Below are 20,996 nucleotides of genomic sequence, written 5' to 3'. Positions count from 1 at the left end.
ACTGGAGAATACAGACCTCTCTATCTGTAGCACAGGACTGTTCCATTTTTACAGAAATTCAAAACTTAATGGTCAAAACATACCTATTTGTGTGGCCATATACCCCCAAGATTCCCATGTAGATTTCAAATGTATCAAATGTTGTATTTGGGCACAGGAGAAGGAAAGAGGGGATGTTTTCATTATAGCAAAGAAAAGCTCTCAGGGAAGAAACCAGAAATTGGATAAAAAACCAGAAAGGAAACTTGCCACAGGCTCCTTCTCAGAACAGTAGAAATCAGAGGAGGTGGAAGCCTCAGTGAGCACAGAGCAAGGGCCCCAGACACTTACTCTTGCAGAGACCCCGGTCCCGGTAAAATGCTGGTGAGCACTGCTCCACGCAGGCTCCGTCCTGGAGGACGTAGCCGTCCATGCACTGCAGACAGTCCGTTCTCAGAGGCCCGCTGCACGCATTGCAACTCCAATCACACTCTAGAAAGAAAATTCCTTAGATCAGCTTCCCTCCTGTCCAGTCTCTGTTCCAGAGACTAATTTATGAGGACACTGTCTGCAGCTGCATGGGGTAAAGTGAGGACAACATAAGAGATGTCAGATAAGTGAGCTCTGACGAGGCTCTGCATGTAGCAGCCTGAACACCTCTCTGAGGCTGTTTCCTCGTTATGCTAGACACGGGCGTGTACAAGGATCGCTCCCGGCTTGTGCAAAGCCTGCCTGTCAGCGGGGCTGCTGAGGGGCCAGATAGACTTGATCTTATCCGTCTGGGCCCCAGGGCTCTTTACCCCGAGCTACAGCATCTTCATGCAAAGCCTGCTCTAGGGAGTGGCCGATTCGCCTCCACAAACCTAATCCAACCTCCTCCAAATGTCAACAGGTAAAGGATGTCAGAGACTCAACTAAGGATGCATCTGCTCTCTCCACTGACTTCAGGCGTGTGACTCTCTTCCTCTCCAAACTCAGATGTTGACCAACACAACAGAAAGAACGAATGACGTTAGAATTAAACGGGGCGGAAAAGAACTGTCCGGAAAGAAAAAGATTCCTGCTCACTTCGAGTAGAGCTGATGCCTTCACATGTTCGTTCACTCAGCAAGCACCAACGGGATGTACAGCCCTGACCCAGGTTCTCATGTGGTGGGTGGGGACCCCGCCCTCAAAGAGCTAGCGGGTCCCAGCCTTAGATGTGCACCCAAATAACCCAGGGGCGTGTTAGAAACACAGATGGCCGGGCTCGGGCTCAGAACCACCGAGCCCGTCTCGGGGAGCGAGGCGGCACAGGAGACACGGTACTACTGCTATTGTTTCCCTCACTGTGATTATCAGAGCTGTGGGTGCTGTTGTTTTCATGACCCGGGCAATTCGGATGCAGTCACGAGACGCATGTTTGAAAGGCAAAGTTCCAGCTGGTAAGGGAAGTCCTTCGTGCACTGGGAGATGTAACAAGGCACCAGGACTAAGTATTTGGGTTTTGAAGTCAGTTAAATTTGTATTCAAGTCATGGTTTTGTCACTTTTTATCTGCATGTCCTACAGACCTTCCTGAAACTTTTTGAGCCTCAGTTTCCTTAACTGTAGAACAAGGATAAGAGTCACACCTATTTCATAAGGCTATTGTGAAGATTGAATGAAATCATGAATTTAAAGAACTCAGCACAGTGTCTGACACAAAGTAGTTGAATAAATGTTTGCTGCTGACCGGTTTCCTTGGAGAAGTATCTCCTCTCAGTGCTGCCTTGCCCCACCTTCCCTCTCCGCTAAGAAGCTGGGGGAAATCTCTCATCAGTCACCTTTCTCTCTACCTTGATTCAGTATTTCCAAGTCCCAAAGAAGCAGGTAAATATGCAGGACAGTACATGTGCTTCCAAAAAGACTTACGAAGTTAAGCTCACTCATTTACATGACTGTATCGGTCCTGAGGGAAAATGACTAAAACAGAGTCTTGAAAACTGCCAGCATAGTTGTGAAATCATTTACAACAGGGAGGATTTGTGGTACTCTTGTTTTTCACCACAGACCAACGGCCCCTGGTTAGAAGGGAAAAAAACTGTAAGGGTTCTGTGGTCCTGAGTGCAGCAGACCACCTCAGCTCACAACAAAGGAGAATTTCTTGGAATGGAAAGTATGCAATTTTGCGAAACCTTAAAGCATACCAAGTTGACTTGACTGATGTCTGACCTCTATCTGAGCCCCAGCTTCTCTGGAAGACCCGAGAGGCAGGGAGAAATGCGGAATGGAGGAACGGAGAAGGGAAATGAAACAGGAGCAAGGAAACTTCATCCTTTAATTCTCTTCTTCTCCTGACTGAGCACTGCCATTCGAAGAGCACAAGCTCCAAGAATTCTAACCCCTGGAGAACAAGGGAAAAGGCACTCTGTTTTTGACATTGCCTCCTTATAAACTCCTGGAGGATGGGGACTGTGTCTTCACTCATTTAAGTATGTTCAGCAGAGATGAACAAATCAGACACAAGTCCTGTCTGCTAAGCTTGGGGTCTGGCTATCTACAGTTGTAAATGCAGATGCCTATGTGGCCCAGGAAGGCCATGCTGATCTTCAAAACAGGCTGGATGTGATAGGACAGGGAATGGTGGGGACGGCGGCAACCCGAGGAGATCAGGCTTCCACCCAAGGAGACGATGGCTACTCCTATTCCTGCACTGAGCAAATGCAAATTCAGGATTGCCAGACCTTCTGGCTTTGTCAAAAGAAATGGGAAGTCTCATTTTTTGTATGTGAAGTCTTCTGATTCTTAAAAGGAAAAGAATTAAAGATTTTCAAACATTGGAACATTCAGTGGACCAAAAAAAAAACCAACCCATGCTTTGGGACCAAATACAACCTGAGAGTTTCCAGTCTGCCACCTCTGGTCTGCTGGCACAACATCTAGCACATGGTAGGTACTCAAAAATATTTGCTTAATAAATAAATGAATGAATACATACATACATACATACATACATACATACATACATAATGATGTCTTGCTATCATCAGAAGAAGTCTAAACATCTGATAACAGTATCTTCCCAATGTGGGACAGTGGACATCTCCAGGAAAGGGGTATTGCCCAGGATAAAAGTCATTGTGCAATTCTGGAAGAGCTTTACCTTTGCATGTCTTGGTGGGGAAGTCAAGATAGTACTGTGGGGCACAGCTCTCATGCTGACAGTCCCCAAACAGCAGGACCTTGTTTGGATCTCGGCAGGAGGTACAGCTGGCCTGTGAATCACAGCTTCCACAATGTGCGTTGCACGCTGAGCAGATAGGAAAAGAAAATGACCAGATGATTACAATTGCAAATACTGAAGCACCGATCAAACCGAGACAGATGCTGTGAAGGCAGAGAGCCGCCTCCAACCTGTTCTTTAATCATGCCTCAGAACCCTCAACAGAATTTATACGCATTCCAAGATCTCTGGAATAATAGTCCAAAGTTTCACTGAAACCTTGCTTTGTAAGGAATCAAGCCTCCTATATAGTTCATGAGGTAGAGATGGAATTTTGTGGGATGCCAAGATTAAAATTAGGCATCGACTTACTCTGGAATTCAGGAAATCTCATATTTTAAGATACAAAAGACCTTAAAGTGACCCAGCTTACTGAACTACCCAGCTGTAATTCTTAGCAGCCACTTAATCCAGGCATTCAGGGATGATTGCCGGGTATGGTCATGCCTCTGTCTTGCCTAACTTAACAACTAGCATTTCTCCATCTACTCAGCTGTTCATGATAGAAACCTTAGAGTCTATCTTGTCACCTCCCTTTCTCTCACTCCTAATCCAATTACTCACTGGATCTTATTTATTTATTTGAACTCTCCTATTTAATTCTCAGAACTTTCAGCTTTTCTCCACATCCACAAATGCCAATACATCCAAGCCATCATCATCTCCTACTGGACCACTAGCACAGCCTCCTAACTGGTCTGACTCCCTTGCTTTCTATTTTCCATGTATCCATTAGAGTGAGTTTTTTTTTTTTTTTATCCATCCTGCTCAAGTTTCAGAGGATACTTTGATCTATGAATTTATATCTTTCTTCAGTCCTAGAAAAATTCCAGCCATCATTCCTGCAAATACTCCTCCTCCACCATTCCTTCCATTCTTTTCACCTATAAATCATAACACATACATTCAAACTCTCTCAATATAATCTCCCAATCTCTTCTCTTTCACTCTTACTCATGCTTCAGCCTCCTCCTTCAAGAAGCCCTTGCCTGACTCTCTGGTCTAGAACAGGTCTCCCAGGCAGTGCTCTGACAGCACCCCAGACCTTCCATTCACGCCATATGTAACAGTGTTCATTTCAGCGATGATTTAACATCTTATCCTTTAAAGCTGTAAGCTTCCTGAAGGCAAAGACCAAGTTTGTTTTGGTCCTTGCCATGGTCCCCAGCACCTCGCTGGTTATCTGTAATTTTGTAGGTGTTCAATAAACACTTGCCACATAAATGGAAGAAGCCAGATACTGTAATTATACATGAGCATGAGCGTCTCGGCCTCATTCAGAACTCCTCCCTCAGTGTGCGTCAGACGGGAAGCCTAGAAAGGGGTTGCGTGAGTCCTACTTTCACAGGATACCAAAGTGTGTGGCGCAGTGCAGAAAAGTCACCTCCTTATAAAAGAAAAAGAAACTCCTCATTTCACCTACAAGAAAAGCCACTGGTATAAGATATTTGTTAGAATATGTAGACTGGTAATAAAAGGTCCTGGGGAAATTCTAGCCTGAATTTTCAAACAGTTGGAGAATAATTAGAAAAAGAATACTCTCATTGCTGGAAACTTATAGGGGACTAAACTTTTACCCTTTGGGGGGTAGGATTTCTACACATGTTGTATCTTAATTTTGGCAAAGGGTTTGACAAAAATCCCACAGATAAACTTGTGAATGTAAAAATGAAGTGGGGTCTACCAATGGAAGGTGGATTTGAAGATAGTTGAAATACACACTCAAAACATTGTCAGTAAACCTTTGTAATTGGAAAGGAAATGTCTTTAGCAGAGTATTATGATGAAGTCTTAATTATTTACTTGATTGGTATTTTTATTAGTGACTTTAATGAAAACAAAGAAATCAGGCTAATGATATTTAAATATGCCACATCCACTCATATAGGATACACACATAGTTAAGTTTCACCAGTTGAAAGAAAAACTCACTAAACCAATTGAAGCAATAAACTAAAAGTAATCAGACGAAACAAAAGCTAAACTGTTCGTAACGTCCTGTATTATGTTCTATAATTAATTGTACAAATAGACGGTACAGTAGACCTGTTTAGACGTCAGTATCATAAAAACGATCTCAGAATTTTAGTTGATTAAAAGCTTACTAAAAGTTGATATGGTTACTAAAGAAACTGACCCAGTCTTAAGCTGAAGAGCCATAGTGTAATCTCAGTATCAGCTGGACCCTCTGCTGGACGTAGAGCTGAAGACTGACCCCTAGGCTAGTCCCTTGGTTGGGGTGACAGGTTGGTGCCCTGTCCTGACAACTCAGAGTCTTGTGTAGTTTACTCCCCAAGCTTCTGTCTGCCTCTGTGTTCTTGAATTCTTCTACGAAGTCTTTCATTCCCAAAGCATAACTCACCTCCTTCACTGACTCCCGAAAGAAACAGATTCATGTTGAGCATTTTGAAATGTTAAAAGACTATGTGGGGGATTTGGAGGGAGGCAGGAGTGCCATGCTAAGGAGCAGGGGCTTCCATCATTTCTGTTTGAACACTTCCTCTCTGATTGAAGCCCTTAGCTCTCTCCAGGGCAACCCTCAAATGACTACGTCTTACACACACCAAATCCCTTGGGTTCTCAGCTTCCACCTTCAGAGGAGTGTGGGTGAGGAGCCTTTTCTCCATCCTGCGATATTCAGACCACAGAGGTATCAGTCCTATTGCAGTCATGTTGGCGTGACCATGTCTGGAGTACCTGGTGCAGTTCTCTGAGGTCAGTGACCCCAAGGAAAGTGCCAAGAGGACAGTGAAGAAGGTGGCGAGTGGACCAGAAGGCAGTGAGGGTATCGGGGATGATCTTTAGCCATCATTCACTGAGGAGGAAGGGACCTCATAGCTTATGAAGTCCATGCTCCCTCCTCAATAGGCTTGTTTTTTACAGTCCCTCTGAGAGACGGTTCTCCATTTCTGCTTAAAATACTCCACTGACTCCAGTCCTGCCTGGAGCAGAGATGTCCGAGTGGGAGAGACATGCTTATTTCAAACCTTTGAAGGTAATGTGAATGAGGGAGGGGACATGCTATCCTGCTCCAGAGGGAAGTGCTAGGCTGATGAGAAAGAACCATTGAACAGCTGGCATCCCCACCCTCGGCCTGGCTTCCTTCCTCAGCTGCAGAAGCCTGGAGGGTGAGACGGAACCTCTGCGCTGGCGCCCCGGGGCTCTTCTCCTCCTCCCGAGCACCATGGTTTCCAGCACTGAGAACCTCACTTACCACCTCTTCTTTAAAGCTCCTGCTCAGCTGGTTGTCCTTAGATTTTAGAGCTGGGTACGTAATTTCTAAAGGTTTCTATAACCAGAATCTAGACAGCTCTCCAGCTCTAACTTTCTTCTATAATATGGTTTTTAATGTCTTCCCTTAATACTGATTATATTTCCTTAAAAGCCCTTTATCGCACAATTTCAAAAATTGTCAGGCCCATAATTGTCTATAATGATGAACGTTAGAAAGGGACGTTGTGGATTTTTCTTTTTTTAATGTACTAGAAACTCAAATATCCCAACTTAGGGGCATATTTTATTTAAGCTTTGGAGGAAGGAAACTTTGGCTTTAGCAAAGGACTAAAGTTAGGAGATTCTTAATTTAACTGAAATAGTCTATAAAATCCTATTTACACGGTGGCATAGCAAATGCATTTGTGCAGAGCAAAAGCTTCCCAGAAGAGAAATATTTTAGTGCAACATATTTTTGTCACCTATGTGCCATATAAGGGATTCTGTTTTCTCTTTTCAACTTTTATTTCTGTGATTTCATTGCTGTGAAGAGCCTCATAAATCTAGGTCACTACTTCTACACCAACACTCTGTGGCTCTGGAATAGAACATGCAAGTATTTCATTCGTGTCTCTAGTGTTACAGAATCTACAGATTTCAGCAGACGGTTGATATATACCAAGCAAAGTTTTTGTTACAAAATGTAGAAAAATCTTTTCATTGGTCCAAAAAGGGATTTTATCTCTGGTATCTCAACAGATGATGCAAACAGTGGGTTCCCTGTAACTTCATTTCAAATGCAAATCCTTACAAGCACCTCCATAAACTAACAGTAAGATCAATCTTTCTACCTACAAAATATAAATATCTTTTACTGCTTCATTTGCCTCTCACTTCACGTGATGATGATGATAACAACAAGACAGACAGTGAAAGCTGATTCTCTGCTAGGGTCTGTGTTAGAGCAGCAACATTAGATGTAGGCACTATTATCATCCCCCTTTTATAGAAAAAGGAAACTGATGCATGGTGGTTAATTTACTTGCTCAAGGTCACAAAGCTAGTAGGTGGCAGCTAGGATTTGAACTTTAGTCACCTGATTCTAAAGCCCATTCTCCTAACCATTACTTTATAATTCCTTCAACATGGTACATCCTAGGACATAAAGTTGATATATCAGCCCTGCATTTGTTAACTGTCATCTTCAAAAGGAGAAAAATATAACACAATTTTTTGGCGAATGACACTTTACTGATCGAAATAAACTAAGCTGCCTCAGGCTATCTCAAAAATGTTCCTTCACCTGTGCAGGATTTTCTAATTTTTTTCCATCCAGATTTGCCCTTTCCCTAATTTATCCTAAATCTTTGTGCCTGACTCAGGTACTTAATCATATTTTTACTTATTTTAGGACTAAGACATCTATACAAGTAACTCTCATGCAAGAAAAATAACTACTGTTTGGGCAGAAACTGAATGCTTTATAGCATGCCAAGCCTTGAATATTGTCAATATTCAACAAATACATGTCAAAAACAAATTAAACCCAGAGAAGAGCTGAGGCCACAGCCTGTGTAATAAAATGAGCTCCCCTCTCTGCTCAGGCTCTTGGAATAGAAACACTGAGAGAAACCACAGGAATGAAATAGACTAATACTTTTATTATTTTAATGATATAACTAGAGAACAGAGGGGTTAAATGAATGGCCTGAGGTCACACAGCAGGTACTCGCAGAGGAGATCCCTAGCCCAGCACTTCCAGTTAAGCCCATACCTGAGTTATAAATCTGCTGATGGAGCCCATATGCCTTTGGAGATTCATTTTCTTCCTTTTATAAAAATAAAGGCTACCAGGTGTGAATATGGAAGCAAAAAGTTCCTATTTCCTTCAATGACCTCAGCAGAGCAGGACAGGAGAGAAAGTTCATTTTTAAAAACTTACGCTGACAAGCATGATTGTCATCAAGATAGTGCCCTGGGAAGCAGGCGGTGCTGCAGGTACCAAGGTGGGACAGAACGAGGCCAGTGTCACAGGAGGAGCAGGAGAAGGGTCCTCTGCCCCGGCAGGTTCTGCAGGAGGAGTGACATTCTGCAGAGGGAAGAGACACAAAGAGAACCTGTGAAGCCAAACCCCCTTCCAAAGCCGTTAATAAAAGTGCCAGTGCAGAGAGCATTCGCTGGTCTGCTTTCTGGCCCCACAGTGTGCTTCCTGCCCTCTCTCTCGCCTGGGAAGTTCAAGCCTTCTCCACTATTGCCCCCAAGAGAAGCTCAAGACGCACCACCGGCTCCTGCGTCCAGCACTTACTTTGACAAGCTCCCCTCTCTGCATAGTATCCCGAAGGGCAGTCGGGAACACAGCGGTCCCCCAGCAGCAGGTACCGGGCGTTCTGGCACCGCAGGCAGACGCTCCCGGTGTTGCGGAGATCGGCTGCACAGTGCTGGCACAGAGGATGGCAGTCTGGAGAGGGAGGGGGCCACAGAGAAGGCACAATGCTCATCACGACACCGAAGGGTAAACGGGATTGCAATTACCACTGCTGCAGCACCGACAGCCGGAGAGTGGCCCAGAGGCAGTGTGCAGCAGTAAAGCAGAAGCCTGGGACCTGTACAAATTGTGTGTTTGAGGATTTTAGCAAATGACTGGGCCCAGCACAGCAATTGAATTTTCATCCCTTTCCAACTGAACAACCTTCAAGTTCTAGGGCAGCCTGTGACAGATACTCGCCAGGGGCATGGAGAGAACTGTTAGATAACAGGAACACTTCATCATATCAACATATCCCCAAGACCTCTGCGAACTCAAGCACAGCATGGCTCCCATCCACACAGCTCCTGAGCTGTGCTCAGCACCCTCCCGAGCTCCTCCTCACAAACGTGGCCTTCCAGAGTCAGGACACCAGTCTCAGGCGTTGGTATGGGGGGATTAGGACTGGTCGATAGGTGAATGGTGGAAAATTTTAGTCTCTAACCAGAGGTAAAGTTACAAAAAAGAGTTGAGTTGAAAGTCATGTTCATGACTTGATTCCTGGTTCGTAGCAGATGCTGTACCAGTTGTGGGTAAAGCTATAGGACTAATTATCTGGGACGGCCAGAATTGCCTCTTATTCTTGCCCATATAACAGGCATCCTTTAGTTAAATAACGTGATTGTGTTCAGCTCCCACGATAGGTGAAAATGCCCTCTGTCCTACCTTAAGTGGTAATTATCCTTCAAATCCCATTTACCCCCCTCCATCCCAAAGGTGGAAGAAAATCCACAAATCCTGAATTACCCACCAAAATGAAAAAGGAGTAAAGGCCTAGGAAAAAAGAAGAAAGAGCTCTGGTTATAGGACCTGTCCATCTTCCTCCTTAGGATTCAAAGCACTGTTTACGGCTGCTAATGCACCACTCAACAACCAGGTATGTTTTGTTTCATCTCAAAGTCTTGTAGATGGAGATTGTGAATTCTAGTGATGTTTAGACTAAAAAAATCCTTGTCAATAAAACAGATTGCCTGTCTCCTAAAATCTGTGGAAACAGGTCTTTCTCTCTATACCCTCAGTGATACACTTTCTTAATGGTTCATCATCTGAGATGCATTCCTTGCCAAAGAAGAGATTGTAGTCCCATTCCCGGCACCCACTCATCCACACGAGAAGTCTTTCTGGGACTCTGCAGCCACTCCAGAAGCTGAACCCAGACTGTCCTCCTCAAAAATGCTGACTCTTCTAGCAGTACACCGACAAAGAGCCCCTGACCTCTCTCTGAACTTCGGGAGTTTCAGATTACAGGCAGCCTTTTGCCAATATTAGGAACAATTCTTGATACCCTCGGAGGCAAACTAATCCCATTATAGCCCTTCAGTAAATTCTACAGGAAATGATGGCTGTGTTGAGAGAAATCTGATAAGGAGGCTATTTCCCCCGACTTAGTGTATGGTTTCCACACAAGGCCAACCTTTTTGTTTTCTTTTTCCCGGGCTCCCCTCACAGTGCCAGGAGCACTTCAAAAGTTCTGGAGCAAATGGAGGTGACCCTGCTTTATGATAACCTTAATGAGTGGGTACATGTCAGGACTGGAAATCAGGGAAACATTCCCGATTCGAGGCTCCATTATTTGAAAAGTCATGGCCTCTTCCTCTGAAAAGCAAGTGCTTACAGAGAGTTCTGGGCTCAGGCATGCGTCAGCAAGGCCTGCAGGTGCTCAGTGGTCTAAAAACTAGTTGCATCTAACTGAGGCTGGCTCTAGTGTACAATTAGAGAAATGAAAAAGGATAATCACCAGGGGATGCTTTGAAGAGAAAGTAAGCCGACCTCGGGTGTACTTTGTGGGTGCAATAAATGAACATTTATGGATCTGTCTGATCCTGGGGATGTCTAGAAGCTGTTTAAATGAAGAGTGTGATGCACATTAATTACTTCTCCAGGAAGCTGGGCGAGGTTACGGACGCTCCCTCCAGCTCTCAGGGCAGCTGCTCTGGAAACTTGCTCTGCCCCCCCACGCCCACGCCAGCACCAGCCCACCCTGCCCACCCTCCTCCTCCTCCCAGGGTAGTTCGCCTTCTCCTTGATTCAGCTCACTGGGCACGAGCACCTTCGATTCTTTCCTGTTGACCAGTTTTATTTCATTACATCTCCCCTCACAGGATGAAATGGCCAATTCCCCCACCACATTTTTTGATCTATTTTTCCACATTATTTGAACATTATTGCCCTTTTATGCCCACCTCTCGTCATTCTCCTTGACCTCAACTTCCCCCCAAAGCTTTTCTCTACAACCACCCCATCTCTTGTCTTCCCTTCACCCCCAACTCCTCATCTCACTGGCATCTGACAACTTCTTAGCAACCTAATCTAATGGACTCCTCTAACGCCTAACCCACCTGGAGTCTCTGCAGTACTTTGGATCACCCCTCCTCCTCGACCTCCTTCCCACTCCATGCTTTACCCTGGGGCTCCTCTTGGTCATTCTCTGCCTCTGATTGCCTGACAAACGTAGAAATTCCTCACAGCCCTCAACTTCTTCTCTCCTCCTAGCCAAGTCTCATTCTCCGGAGGCCTTAAACCAGGCGTGGCTGTGTGCGTCCTTTTGGTATACACCTACCAGAAGCCAGTAGAAAGGGCTCAAAAGTTGCAGAGAGAGGGGATGTAAACTGATACAGCCACTTTGGAAAACAGCATGGAGTCTCCTCAGAAAAATTAAAAATAGAACTACCATTCGATCCAGCAATTCCACTTCTGGGGATCTTTCTGAAGAAAACAAAAACACTAATTGGAAAAGATACATGCACCCCTATGTTCATTGCAGCATTATTTATGAAAGCCACAGTATGAAAGCAACCTAAGTGTCCACCAATAGATGAATGGATAAAGAAGATGTGGTATACACATACACACACAATGGAATATTACTCAGATATAAAAAGAGTGAAATCTTGCCATTTGCAACAACAATGGATGAACCTTGAGAGTATTATGCTAAGCGAAATAGGTCAGATAGAGAAAGACAAATACCATATGACTTCACCTACATGTGGAATCTAAAAAGCAAAGCAAATGAACAAACATAAAACAGAAACAAGAGTCACAGAACAAATAGGCAGTTGCCAGAGGGGAAGGGGTTAGAGGGGATGAGTGAAATAGGTGAGGGAGATTAAGAGGTACAAACTTCCAGTAACAAAATAAATGAGTCATGGGGCTGAAATGTACAGCATGGGGAACACAGTCAATAACACTGTAATAACTTTGTATGGTGACAGATGGTAAGTAGACTTATCATGGCGATCATTTTGTAACAAACAGAAATATCGAATCATTATGTTGTACAACAGGAACTAACACAGTGTTGTAGGTCAATTATACTTCAGTAAAAAAAAAAAAAACAAAAAAACAAAAGAGAGAGCTGCCAAGACTCCAAAATCACTCAAGGCCTCTGCCTTGTTCCATGGTTCCGTATTAAGCCTTAAGGAGGCATCGGATCAATCACTGGACATAGCACATTGAATGATGGAGTAAGTACCCAGAGGCAAGGAGAAATCAATAAATGATACCTGAAAATATAAAACAATCGGTGTGATGCGGGTTGCCCCAAGCATCACATTAATCCAAGTTAGTTTATAGTTTCACGTTACACACAAGACTGTAACTACTCAAGTCTGGAAAGTTGGGCTCTTTTTGTTCACTACCTGTATTCATCCCTTATTCATTCATCCATGGTTTAAAAAGTCATACTGAGCACCCAATCCTAGGAACAGAATCATTCCAAAACGGCAATCTGTGTGGGTCTCGTGTTAACACCTTCATGCAAACCTCCCTTCCCAACTCTGTCTTATACAAGCCCCCAACAGAAGGCCACTTGAAACCAATATGCTCTCAAATCTTACTCTGAAGTCAATCTGAAGGTTGACTGACTTTTATTAAACCAACCAGAAAAGAAAAATAAATTCCTAAAACCTAGGAAATACCTTTATCTTAAGAGGTTGAAGCCAGAATCTCTTTGTTGGAGAGAATTCCTTGGGAGAGCTCAAAATGAGGAATGATGTGCAGGGTAAGAAGCCAGACATCAGAGCAACAAGGGCTTGAGGATTAATCTCAGTGTCTGACTTAATCAGAAAAGCACAGTTCCCGAGGGCGGGCTACAGAACCCAGGTGTGATGGACCACAGGTGGCCGGTACCCGGGGCACCACCTGTAAGCAAGCTTCAGGCTCAAGCCCAGGCGGCCACTGTGATCTTCTGCACAGACAGAGGCTGACTGGGGCTCAAAAATGGGAGCTTAAGGTTTTATTGTTCTGCCTACAAAGTGAGCCATGGAAAAAAATACAAAACATTTTTTTTACAGAGTATACATAAACATAAAAATGACCCTAAGTAGGCCTTTCAGAGTAAATAGCTACTAACATGGACTTTTTTCTTTTAGTTCTTCTATACAATTTTACACATATAGATTTTTTACATAGATGAGATTATATTAAATGTTGTCATATAATTACTTTTTCATATAGTTAGGAGCACTGCAAAAGGACCTGGACAGGGGTGAGAGGGCTTGGAAAGGGTCCCAATTAGAGGAAAAAAACAGCAAGAACCCAGAAGCCCAACAGAACAGGATGCCCAACTGAAAAAAGTTCATATGACTGGATCTTGAAGAACATACAAAAGAGCCACTCAGGACCTGGCTGTGCTGGTTTTGGAATACCTTGTAAGTCATGAGAGAGTATGGGTTTATCCTAATGGCCATTGGGAATCAGTTTGCCTAACTGTACGTGTTCTTCGCCAGTCTATCTACTGAGGTCTCTATTTTTATTACAGATTTAAATGAGAAATTGTTGTATGAAAGTGACTAGAGATGGCAGAAGACGTTAAAACCACAGCAAAGAACCAACAATCCAAGAAAACTCTGACACACAGCAGTTTTCAATGTGAACTTTGCTGGAGAGAGGAGAGGAGTCACCACTCTTCTCTCCCCTTCCCCCTTCTGACATGTTCACAGAAGACCCTTCACTGTTGAGAGCATCCCATGCTGAACTGTTTTCAAGAGGCTGATGTTAGAGAAGGCAGATTAGGAAAACTAAGAATCCTATAGTGTAAGTATATGAAAGCTGTCATGACCAGGATTGGAGCTGTCAGGTGTCCCTGGAGAAGGAAGACCACACCAGTGGTCTGTCTCTCAGGTGTGACCAGGAAAGACCTTTACGCAAACTGTCAGCTTCCAAAATGCCTTTAAAATTTAAATTAAAAAATTTGACTGAATCAGCAGTACCTCATAGGGACCTCTTCCCTATTGGTTAAATGAAAGAAAAAAATTACTGGAGTCAAAATACTAGGAAACGGTAGGCCCATGACAAGGTCAACCTGGGCTGCACCACCTGGTTTTCAAAATGCACTTCAGGCCACGAGGAGCAGGGCACTACTCGGCTGTGTGTGAGGCAATTCACAATTGCCTTTTCAGTACAATTTGAGATAATGAAGAGGGAAATACCCCATGGCCAGCCAGATGTATTAATTATACAATCTAAACATAATTAAGAGGTGGTACGAGCTCATCTCCAGGCACTGCAGGAGGTGACTACGCATCCCAGGGACCTGCTATGACACCAGCCACTTCACGCACAGTAAAACCTAGGGGCATGTTTCCTAAGAAATAAGCTGATTTGGAGGCAAGCCTTGAATTCTTCTTGGTAGGTGGTGACCATCTGAGAAATGCTGATTCAGATCCTTGCTGGACCCACACTGTAGGAGCAAAAGTGTCAGAAACAGTGTCCTTAAAGTGCCAGTATTCTCAGAGAGGCCAACAAACCAGAGTGAATTCCCCTGTCATCCTTCTCACCCCACCTTCCACTCCCACTCCTCCCCGCAGGTGATATTTGGAATAATTTCACAGGATATATGAGAGGAAGCTTACACTGTCACTGCTTAATTTGTACCAGGACCGCGTTACTAAAATAGGAGAATTGAGATTCCAACCCACCAATCTAGCGGCCTCTGCAAGGATTAACGGCCCGTCCTAAATGTCCCATCTGTGCGGTAAGGCGTTTGCATCTGACCTGCCTGTCTGTAATCAAAAAAGCAGGCTAACCTCAAATATGTCTAAATGGGGGGTGTGCATCCATTAACTGCTTAAAAACAGTGCCTCTCCTGGAGGCCGTCTCTCAGAGTCCTTCCACGGCAGCTCAGTAAGTCAGTCCTCATTTGACACTACTTCGATTACAGTAAAGAGTCTTTAAATAAAAGACTCATTAGGGGTGACAAGGAGAGGAGAGAGACCAGGGAGACATTTAGATTTAGCCTGTTTCAGATCCCTGCTAAATAATAAGCAAGTGGGGTGGGTGGGGGTGCACTGATGGAATTCCACTTGTTCGTCTAAATGCCTGCTTACTAATTCACTGCTTACCCGGTGAATTAGCACTTTAACCAAACAGATGAATGGACACACATAAGGGACTGGAAATGGAGTATCAGCTCAAGCTGGAATAAATACATTTCTTGTTTGTAAGCAAACAGAGGGTTCCATTTGTTTCCTAAATATGCACAGCATGCACATGGCTAAAAATTTAAATACCTAAAAAAAAATTAATGTTTTGATTCAGCAGCTGCAATATCCTCTCATATGTCGCCCCACAGCTGTGAGGAAATTATATGTGGTCATCACTGTGTGAGGCTTTCTTCAAATCACAAAGGCTCTGCTTCGAGGATCAGTGAGGATTACCTGCAATCATGATGGATGGAAGCACACGGCAGTGAAATGACTTATTTCATGTCTTTGGAGCAAAGTCAAAAAAGCTTGAAGATATTACAGTAAATGTGCACTGTTGAAGCAATGGCTTTGGATGTTGGTTTTATGGGGCAGTGACTCCTTAGCTGGTAAATAATGATCTATAAAGACAAATTTAGACACAGTGAGATTTTTTAATAATGTCCTGTCAGTCGATTAGGTCCTTAATGCAACCACATTAAGTGTGTTTGGAAGCTGTTAAAATAATTTGCACATGTAGCGGTTCCTTGTCAGGCCAAAAAGAAAGAATTTCATGCTGAAGCTCAGTGTCCTTAAAGTGTGTATAGAATCTGAATTCTGATGCCACTTTTAAAACTGATGGGGTTGGACTTGGGAGATAAGTACAGCAGTAAGCCAGAAAATAACATACGGTGGCAAAGAAGCATCAGCCTCTTCTCTTCCTCTTTCGATCATTACTTGAGTCCTAGCCCACCTACGAGCTCTTACAAATCATGCGTTCTTTTTATTAGCAGCTCTAGAACTTCCCCTTTTTTCAGTGTCTGTGGCTATTGTTTTATCCTGAAAAAAAAAATCAACAACAACAACAAAGACAACAGACTGACTTTAACGTTAAAGGACAGTGATTTCCACCCAGTGCTGACAAACTTACAAATGGGGTGAGAAGCCTGCGGTAGGACCCCTGGCGACAGACAGGTCGGAAGGAGGGGGTGAGAGGCGGTGTCGGATATGAGAGCAAAGCCCTCTCCGCAGCTCTGGTGCCAGTTCTTGCTGCCAACGAGGGGACGTAAGCACCGCTCCTGCCCAGGTAGCCTGATGCCTTGTGCCTGGCCTCCCATCGGTTTATGTTTTACTCTTGCCTTACCTCAAAATCAGAAAAACTTTCACTTTCATTAACATTTCTGGAAGGCGAGCTGGGTGTGAGGCCCTGTGGAAGTTACTGCAGGAGACGGAGCATTGAGTCAGAGGCAGATTTCTCTCAGGTGCTTGTGATAAGGTCCAATATCAGAAGAAAGCCACACTTAAAATGCAACTGGTGTCTGAGGAGGACCAGAGAGTATTTTATCCAAAGGGAGTAAGAAGGCCTTGAACCTTGCCAGATGTGGCAGTGACTAGAATATGGAATAGCGGTAGGAAGGGAGCAGGTGTAACTCAATTTTGAATTACAGGTGACCCTTGAACAATGCAGGGCTTAATATGGGTATAACTTACAACTTACAACTTATCCGCTGTTCCTCGGCATTCTCAGACTCAACTAAGTGCGGACTGTGTAGTTCTGTAGTATTTACTTGTGAAAAATAGCTGCATATAAGTGGATCCACGCCATTCAGACCCCCATTGCTCAAGGGTCAACTGTACTCATGTTGAATTACACTGATTGAAAAATCAGTGGTGGATGCACAAGAGAGTCAGGAGAAGGAAGGAAATGACCTGATGGGGAGGGGTGAGGAGGGTTTCTTTAGAGTTTTTTGAGTATGTTGTTCCTGTGGATCAGATGTCCAGAAGGTAGACAGACAAAAAGAGAGCCTGGAGCTGATCATCACGTGTGCACTTGAGATGGACTCTAAGGAGGAAACAGAAAGGAGGACTGTATTAAGACACTAAGGTCCTAGAGGAAAGAGGGCCAGGTGGGAAGGAGAGAGGAAAACTTAAAGAGGAAAGGAGGGGATGAAATGAGAAGCCAGAAGAGGAAATGACTGATGGGCAGAACCAGCTCTTGAAGGTGACGGGGCAGATGGGTCACAGATGGAGGGATTCCCTGGACCAAGGTGAGGGAGCTCCTTTCTCAAAGGAAGGAATGAGGAAAAAGGTATCTGGAAGAAGACAAAGAGACATTTTGAGGAGAAAAGATGAGAGTTTTACTGTTGTTTTATCTGATTATGTTAATCTTCTAAACAAAAAAGAAAGCAAACCACAGGACCTACTGTATAGCACAGGGAACTATAATCAATGACTTGTCATAACCCATAATAAAGAAGAATATGAAAAATACATGTGTATAACTGAATCACTATGCTGTACACCAGAAACTAACACAACACTGTAAATCAGCTATACCTCAATTAAAAGAGCAAAGTCGTCAACTGATTGGAGTGAGAGCTGAGATGAAGTAAAGTGTGGCGAGTGCATACGGAAAGCCCACGATGGGCAAGGTGACAAAGCATCAAAAAGAACTGTAAATAATACGAATGATGCGGGGCAGAGAAGGTCTTACTGGAGTGACACAGGTTGATGGCACAGTGTTCACACGTGTTTCCTCTGACGTGGCACTGCTTCAAAGCCCAGCTCTACTACTCACTAGCTGTGAAACACTGGGTAACCCCGTTAACGTCTCGCATCTCAGTCTCCTGGGCTATAAGACAGAAATGCTACTGATCATAGGACCGACCTCCCAGGGCTGCAGTCCGGATTAAATGAGACCGTGTATGGGAGGAGCTGGAACAGAGGAAGTGCTTAGTAAATATCAGTGATTATTTTTTATACACAGCAGACCCAGTCAGAACTGGTATTGATGTTGATGATCAAACTTCCATCTAAGTCACTATTTTTGCCTATTACATGTAAGCCACAGAGGTTTACATGCGTGTAAGAAAAGTAAGTGTAGCCATACCAATTTTGCTATCTTTAGTACTTAAGAGGACAGCCTGTGAGTCTAAATTCAGTTGTGTTCTTTAAGCATCAACCCTCAAAGCCTTCTTTGCAGTTCAGGCCCTGGCCTGCAGTTCTGATGAAGTCAACAGCCATCCGGACTTCATTGGGAGCCCTGCCAAGTTGAAAACTTGTAAGTAAGGTCATTTCTAAAGCTAGGTAAGATATTGTTTAGTAAAAGTCATGCAAAGGAGAAAATACAAGTTTTTTTTAAATTTAGGAAGGCCTCGTTTTAAGCATACACCATTTTTTTTTTCCTGAAACTAAAAGTTCAGAGAAAAAGAATGCCTTGAAATATTCAATCATCCTTCAGCAGACAGTGTGGTCCCTTAAATAAAACACAATTCAGAGAACAAGGGAGAGACAATCACTGAAAGTTCCGGAGAGAGATTGGATATGCAACTCACAGTTCAAGCAATAGGAGACAGGGTGACAGATGAGAAATAAGAGAAGGATGTGCACTGCCAGAAAAAGAAGAGAAGGGAAATAAAGAATCAAGTGTTAAAAAAAAAGACACAAGAAAATTGAAAAAAAATATAGAGATAGAAGGATAGGACCAGATGAAGTGGATGGCGAAGAAGAAGAGGTAAGAAGCAAAAAACGGGTCACACGAAGAAGATGATTGATGTAATTACCGTACGATGCATTAGAAGGGGATGAAAATCGACACCAGGACGCCAGAATCGAGACACTCCTCTAGCCAACATCCCTCAATCACCATCTACGTGCTACTTAGGCACTGCACTGAGTGTGCTTATTCCCGCTTCCGCAGGAAGGATTCTTGGGATGATGAAATGAAAAATAAGTGAGAAGATGCTTTAAAATTGTAAAATTCCAAAAACACACCATTAGTGCTACTAACAATAACATGAAAAACAGACCTAGTTCCAGCAGATGTCTTGGAAGTCATGCTTAACTTACCAGGAAGTACATCTATCTCCTGCTGGTTATTGCCCAGATCCACAAAAGGACAGTGGCCTATCAGATTAAGTCACACAAACAGAATTGGATGCTATTTCACCATTAAAAAAGACAATTATGTGAGTTCTTCAATTATTTGCCAACACATGGAAATACACAATTAAAGTGATACAAGAAATGACAAAGAAATATAGGTGTACATCATTTTACTGCACTCTTGCTTAATTGTGCTTTGCAGATAATTGCAGTCTTTTTACACGTTGCAGGTTTGTGGCAACCCTATGTTATCAATGATGGTTAGAATTTTTTTTAGCAATAAAGTATTTTAAATTAAGGTATGTACATTGTTTTTTAAGACATAAAGCTATTGTGCACTTAATAGACTACAATATAGTGTTAGCATAATTTTTATGTGCACTGAGAAATCAAAAAAATTAGTGTGACTTGCTTTACTGTGATGATAACTTTATTGCACTGGTCTGAAACCGAACCCACAACATCTCTGAGGTGTACCTGTACGTAGCTACTGATTATAGCTATGAAAAATGCAGGTATGTATCCACTGAAAAGATTAAAGTATATGCAGAGTGATATAAATTATTAAAATTTAGTATGTGTTAATGTTTTTGTTTAAAGTTTATTCATTTAATAAGCATATACACAATAAAACTACATGGTAGTCTAAAACAGCTTCCTTAGAACAGACCAGCAAGTTCTTTCAACTTTCCCCAGCAGTGCTTCTCCAAGACATCCTGTCATACCAGTCCCTGACGATCCACCTTTTAATCTACAATCAGAAAACTGTTCTTGAGTCCCTATTGTTGTAATCAACTGTATTTGGCATCGTAGAGTATGACAAAATGGTTAAGTATGTGGATTCTGGAATCACACTCTCTAGGTTCCAATCTTGGCTCTATCTTCCAACTTTTGTCATTTTGAGCAAATGATTCAACCTTTCTGTGGTTCAGATTCTTTATTTGTAAAATGGAGATCACGTTAGTACCTACCCTGGAGGATTATTGCTAATGTTAAATGGCAAAATGCATTCAAAGCAATTAGCACAGTGCCTGTCCCATAATAAGCCCTCGGAACAGTCACCTATTATTAGACACCAAGAAAAGATCACTCACAGAGAACATGTCAATGCCAAGTGCTAGGTAACTGGTAGAAACAATCAGCATACCTAGGAATTACACCGCAGGAGATGCCAAGAGGAAGCTGGTCCTAGAAGGGAAGGAATCTGAACAGGGCTACAAGGGATGAATGGGTGGGATTTTGATGATGAAAATAAGGTAGCAACTGCTACACGTTTTAGGGTGTGCTTCTTTCGTTCTCTCAGCTTATAGCTTCTGGAGCAGCTGCAGCAAGATGTAGGGCAGTGCCCACCCACTGTCCCCATGCGTAGAAGCTGCTCTAAAACAACTGGCTCCCACCTTTCCGGCTTCAAGTCACAGTATCCCGAGAAAGAGCTGGTACACCAGCTCATACAGGGCTCCTACCCAGCCCTTAATGATGCTCATTTGGAACTGGTTTTTCTTATTACTCACTGTTGCGGTTTTATCAGCTTATTCCAAAACAAGGATTTTTTGCTCTTTTAATCTGTGCATTTCAACTTTTTCACCACCTTTTTTAGGGTCCTCTTTCAGAAATGATTGACAATAAATGGGGGAAACGGTGGAAGGGACTCAAAAGATTTTACTTTGTTTTTTTAATGCTTTCAAAGAAAAAAATATGAACAGGTTTTCTCACTATTCAACTCAGGTTCAGAGAGCAGACACTTCTGA

General features: G+C 43.2%; 1 protein-coding gene across 4 annotated transcripts in view; it reads right to left on the bottom strand.

Moving 5' to 3' along the window:
• FRAS1 (Fraser extracellular matrix complex subunit 1) overlaps nt 1-20,996 on the bottom strand; it is a 409,376-nt gene that overhangs the window by 143,657 nt on the left and 244,723 nt on the right. For all 4 annotated transcript variants that reach the window (XR_012500267.1, XR_012500261.1, XM_074345854.1 and 1 more), the window contains exons 21-24: nt 8,741-8,893; nt 8,378-8,524; nt 3,103-3,249; nt 331-471 (exon numbers count right to left, since the gene is read on the bottom strand). Coding sequence is in view for 2 of the 4 variants with exons in the window: in XM_074345854.1 (XP_074201955.1) it covers nt 331-471; nt 3,103-3,249; nt 8,378-8,524; nt 8,741-8,893 (588 nt within the window). In the remaining 2 variants the exon portion in view is untranslated. The remainder of the gene's footprint in view (nt 1-330; nt 472-3,102; nt 3,250-8,377; nt 8,525-8,740; nt 8,894-20,996) is intronic.

This window comes from Camelus bactrianus, chromosome 2 (genome assembly GCF_048773025.1).
Source record: "Camelus bactrianus isolate YW-2024 breed Bactrian camel chromosome 2, ASM4877302v1, whole genome shotgun sequence".
Taxonomy (NCBI): domain Eukaryota; kingdom Metazoa; phylum Chordata; class Mammalia; order Artiodactyla; family Camelidae; genus Camelus; species Camelus bactrianus.
The sequence above is the reverse complement of the archived record's forward strand: the minus strand, read 5'-3'. Positions and strand labels throughout refer to the sequence as shown.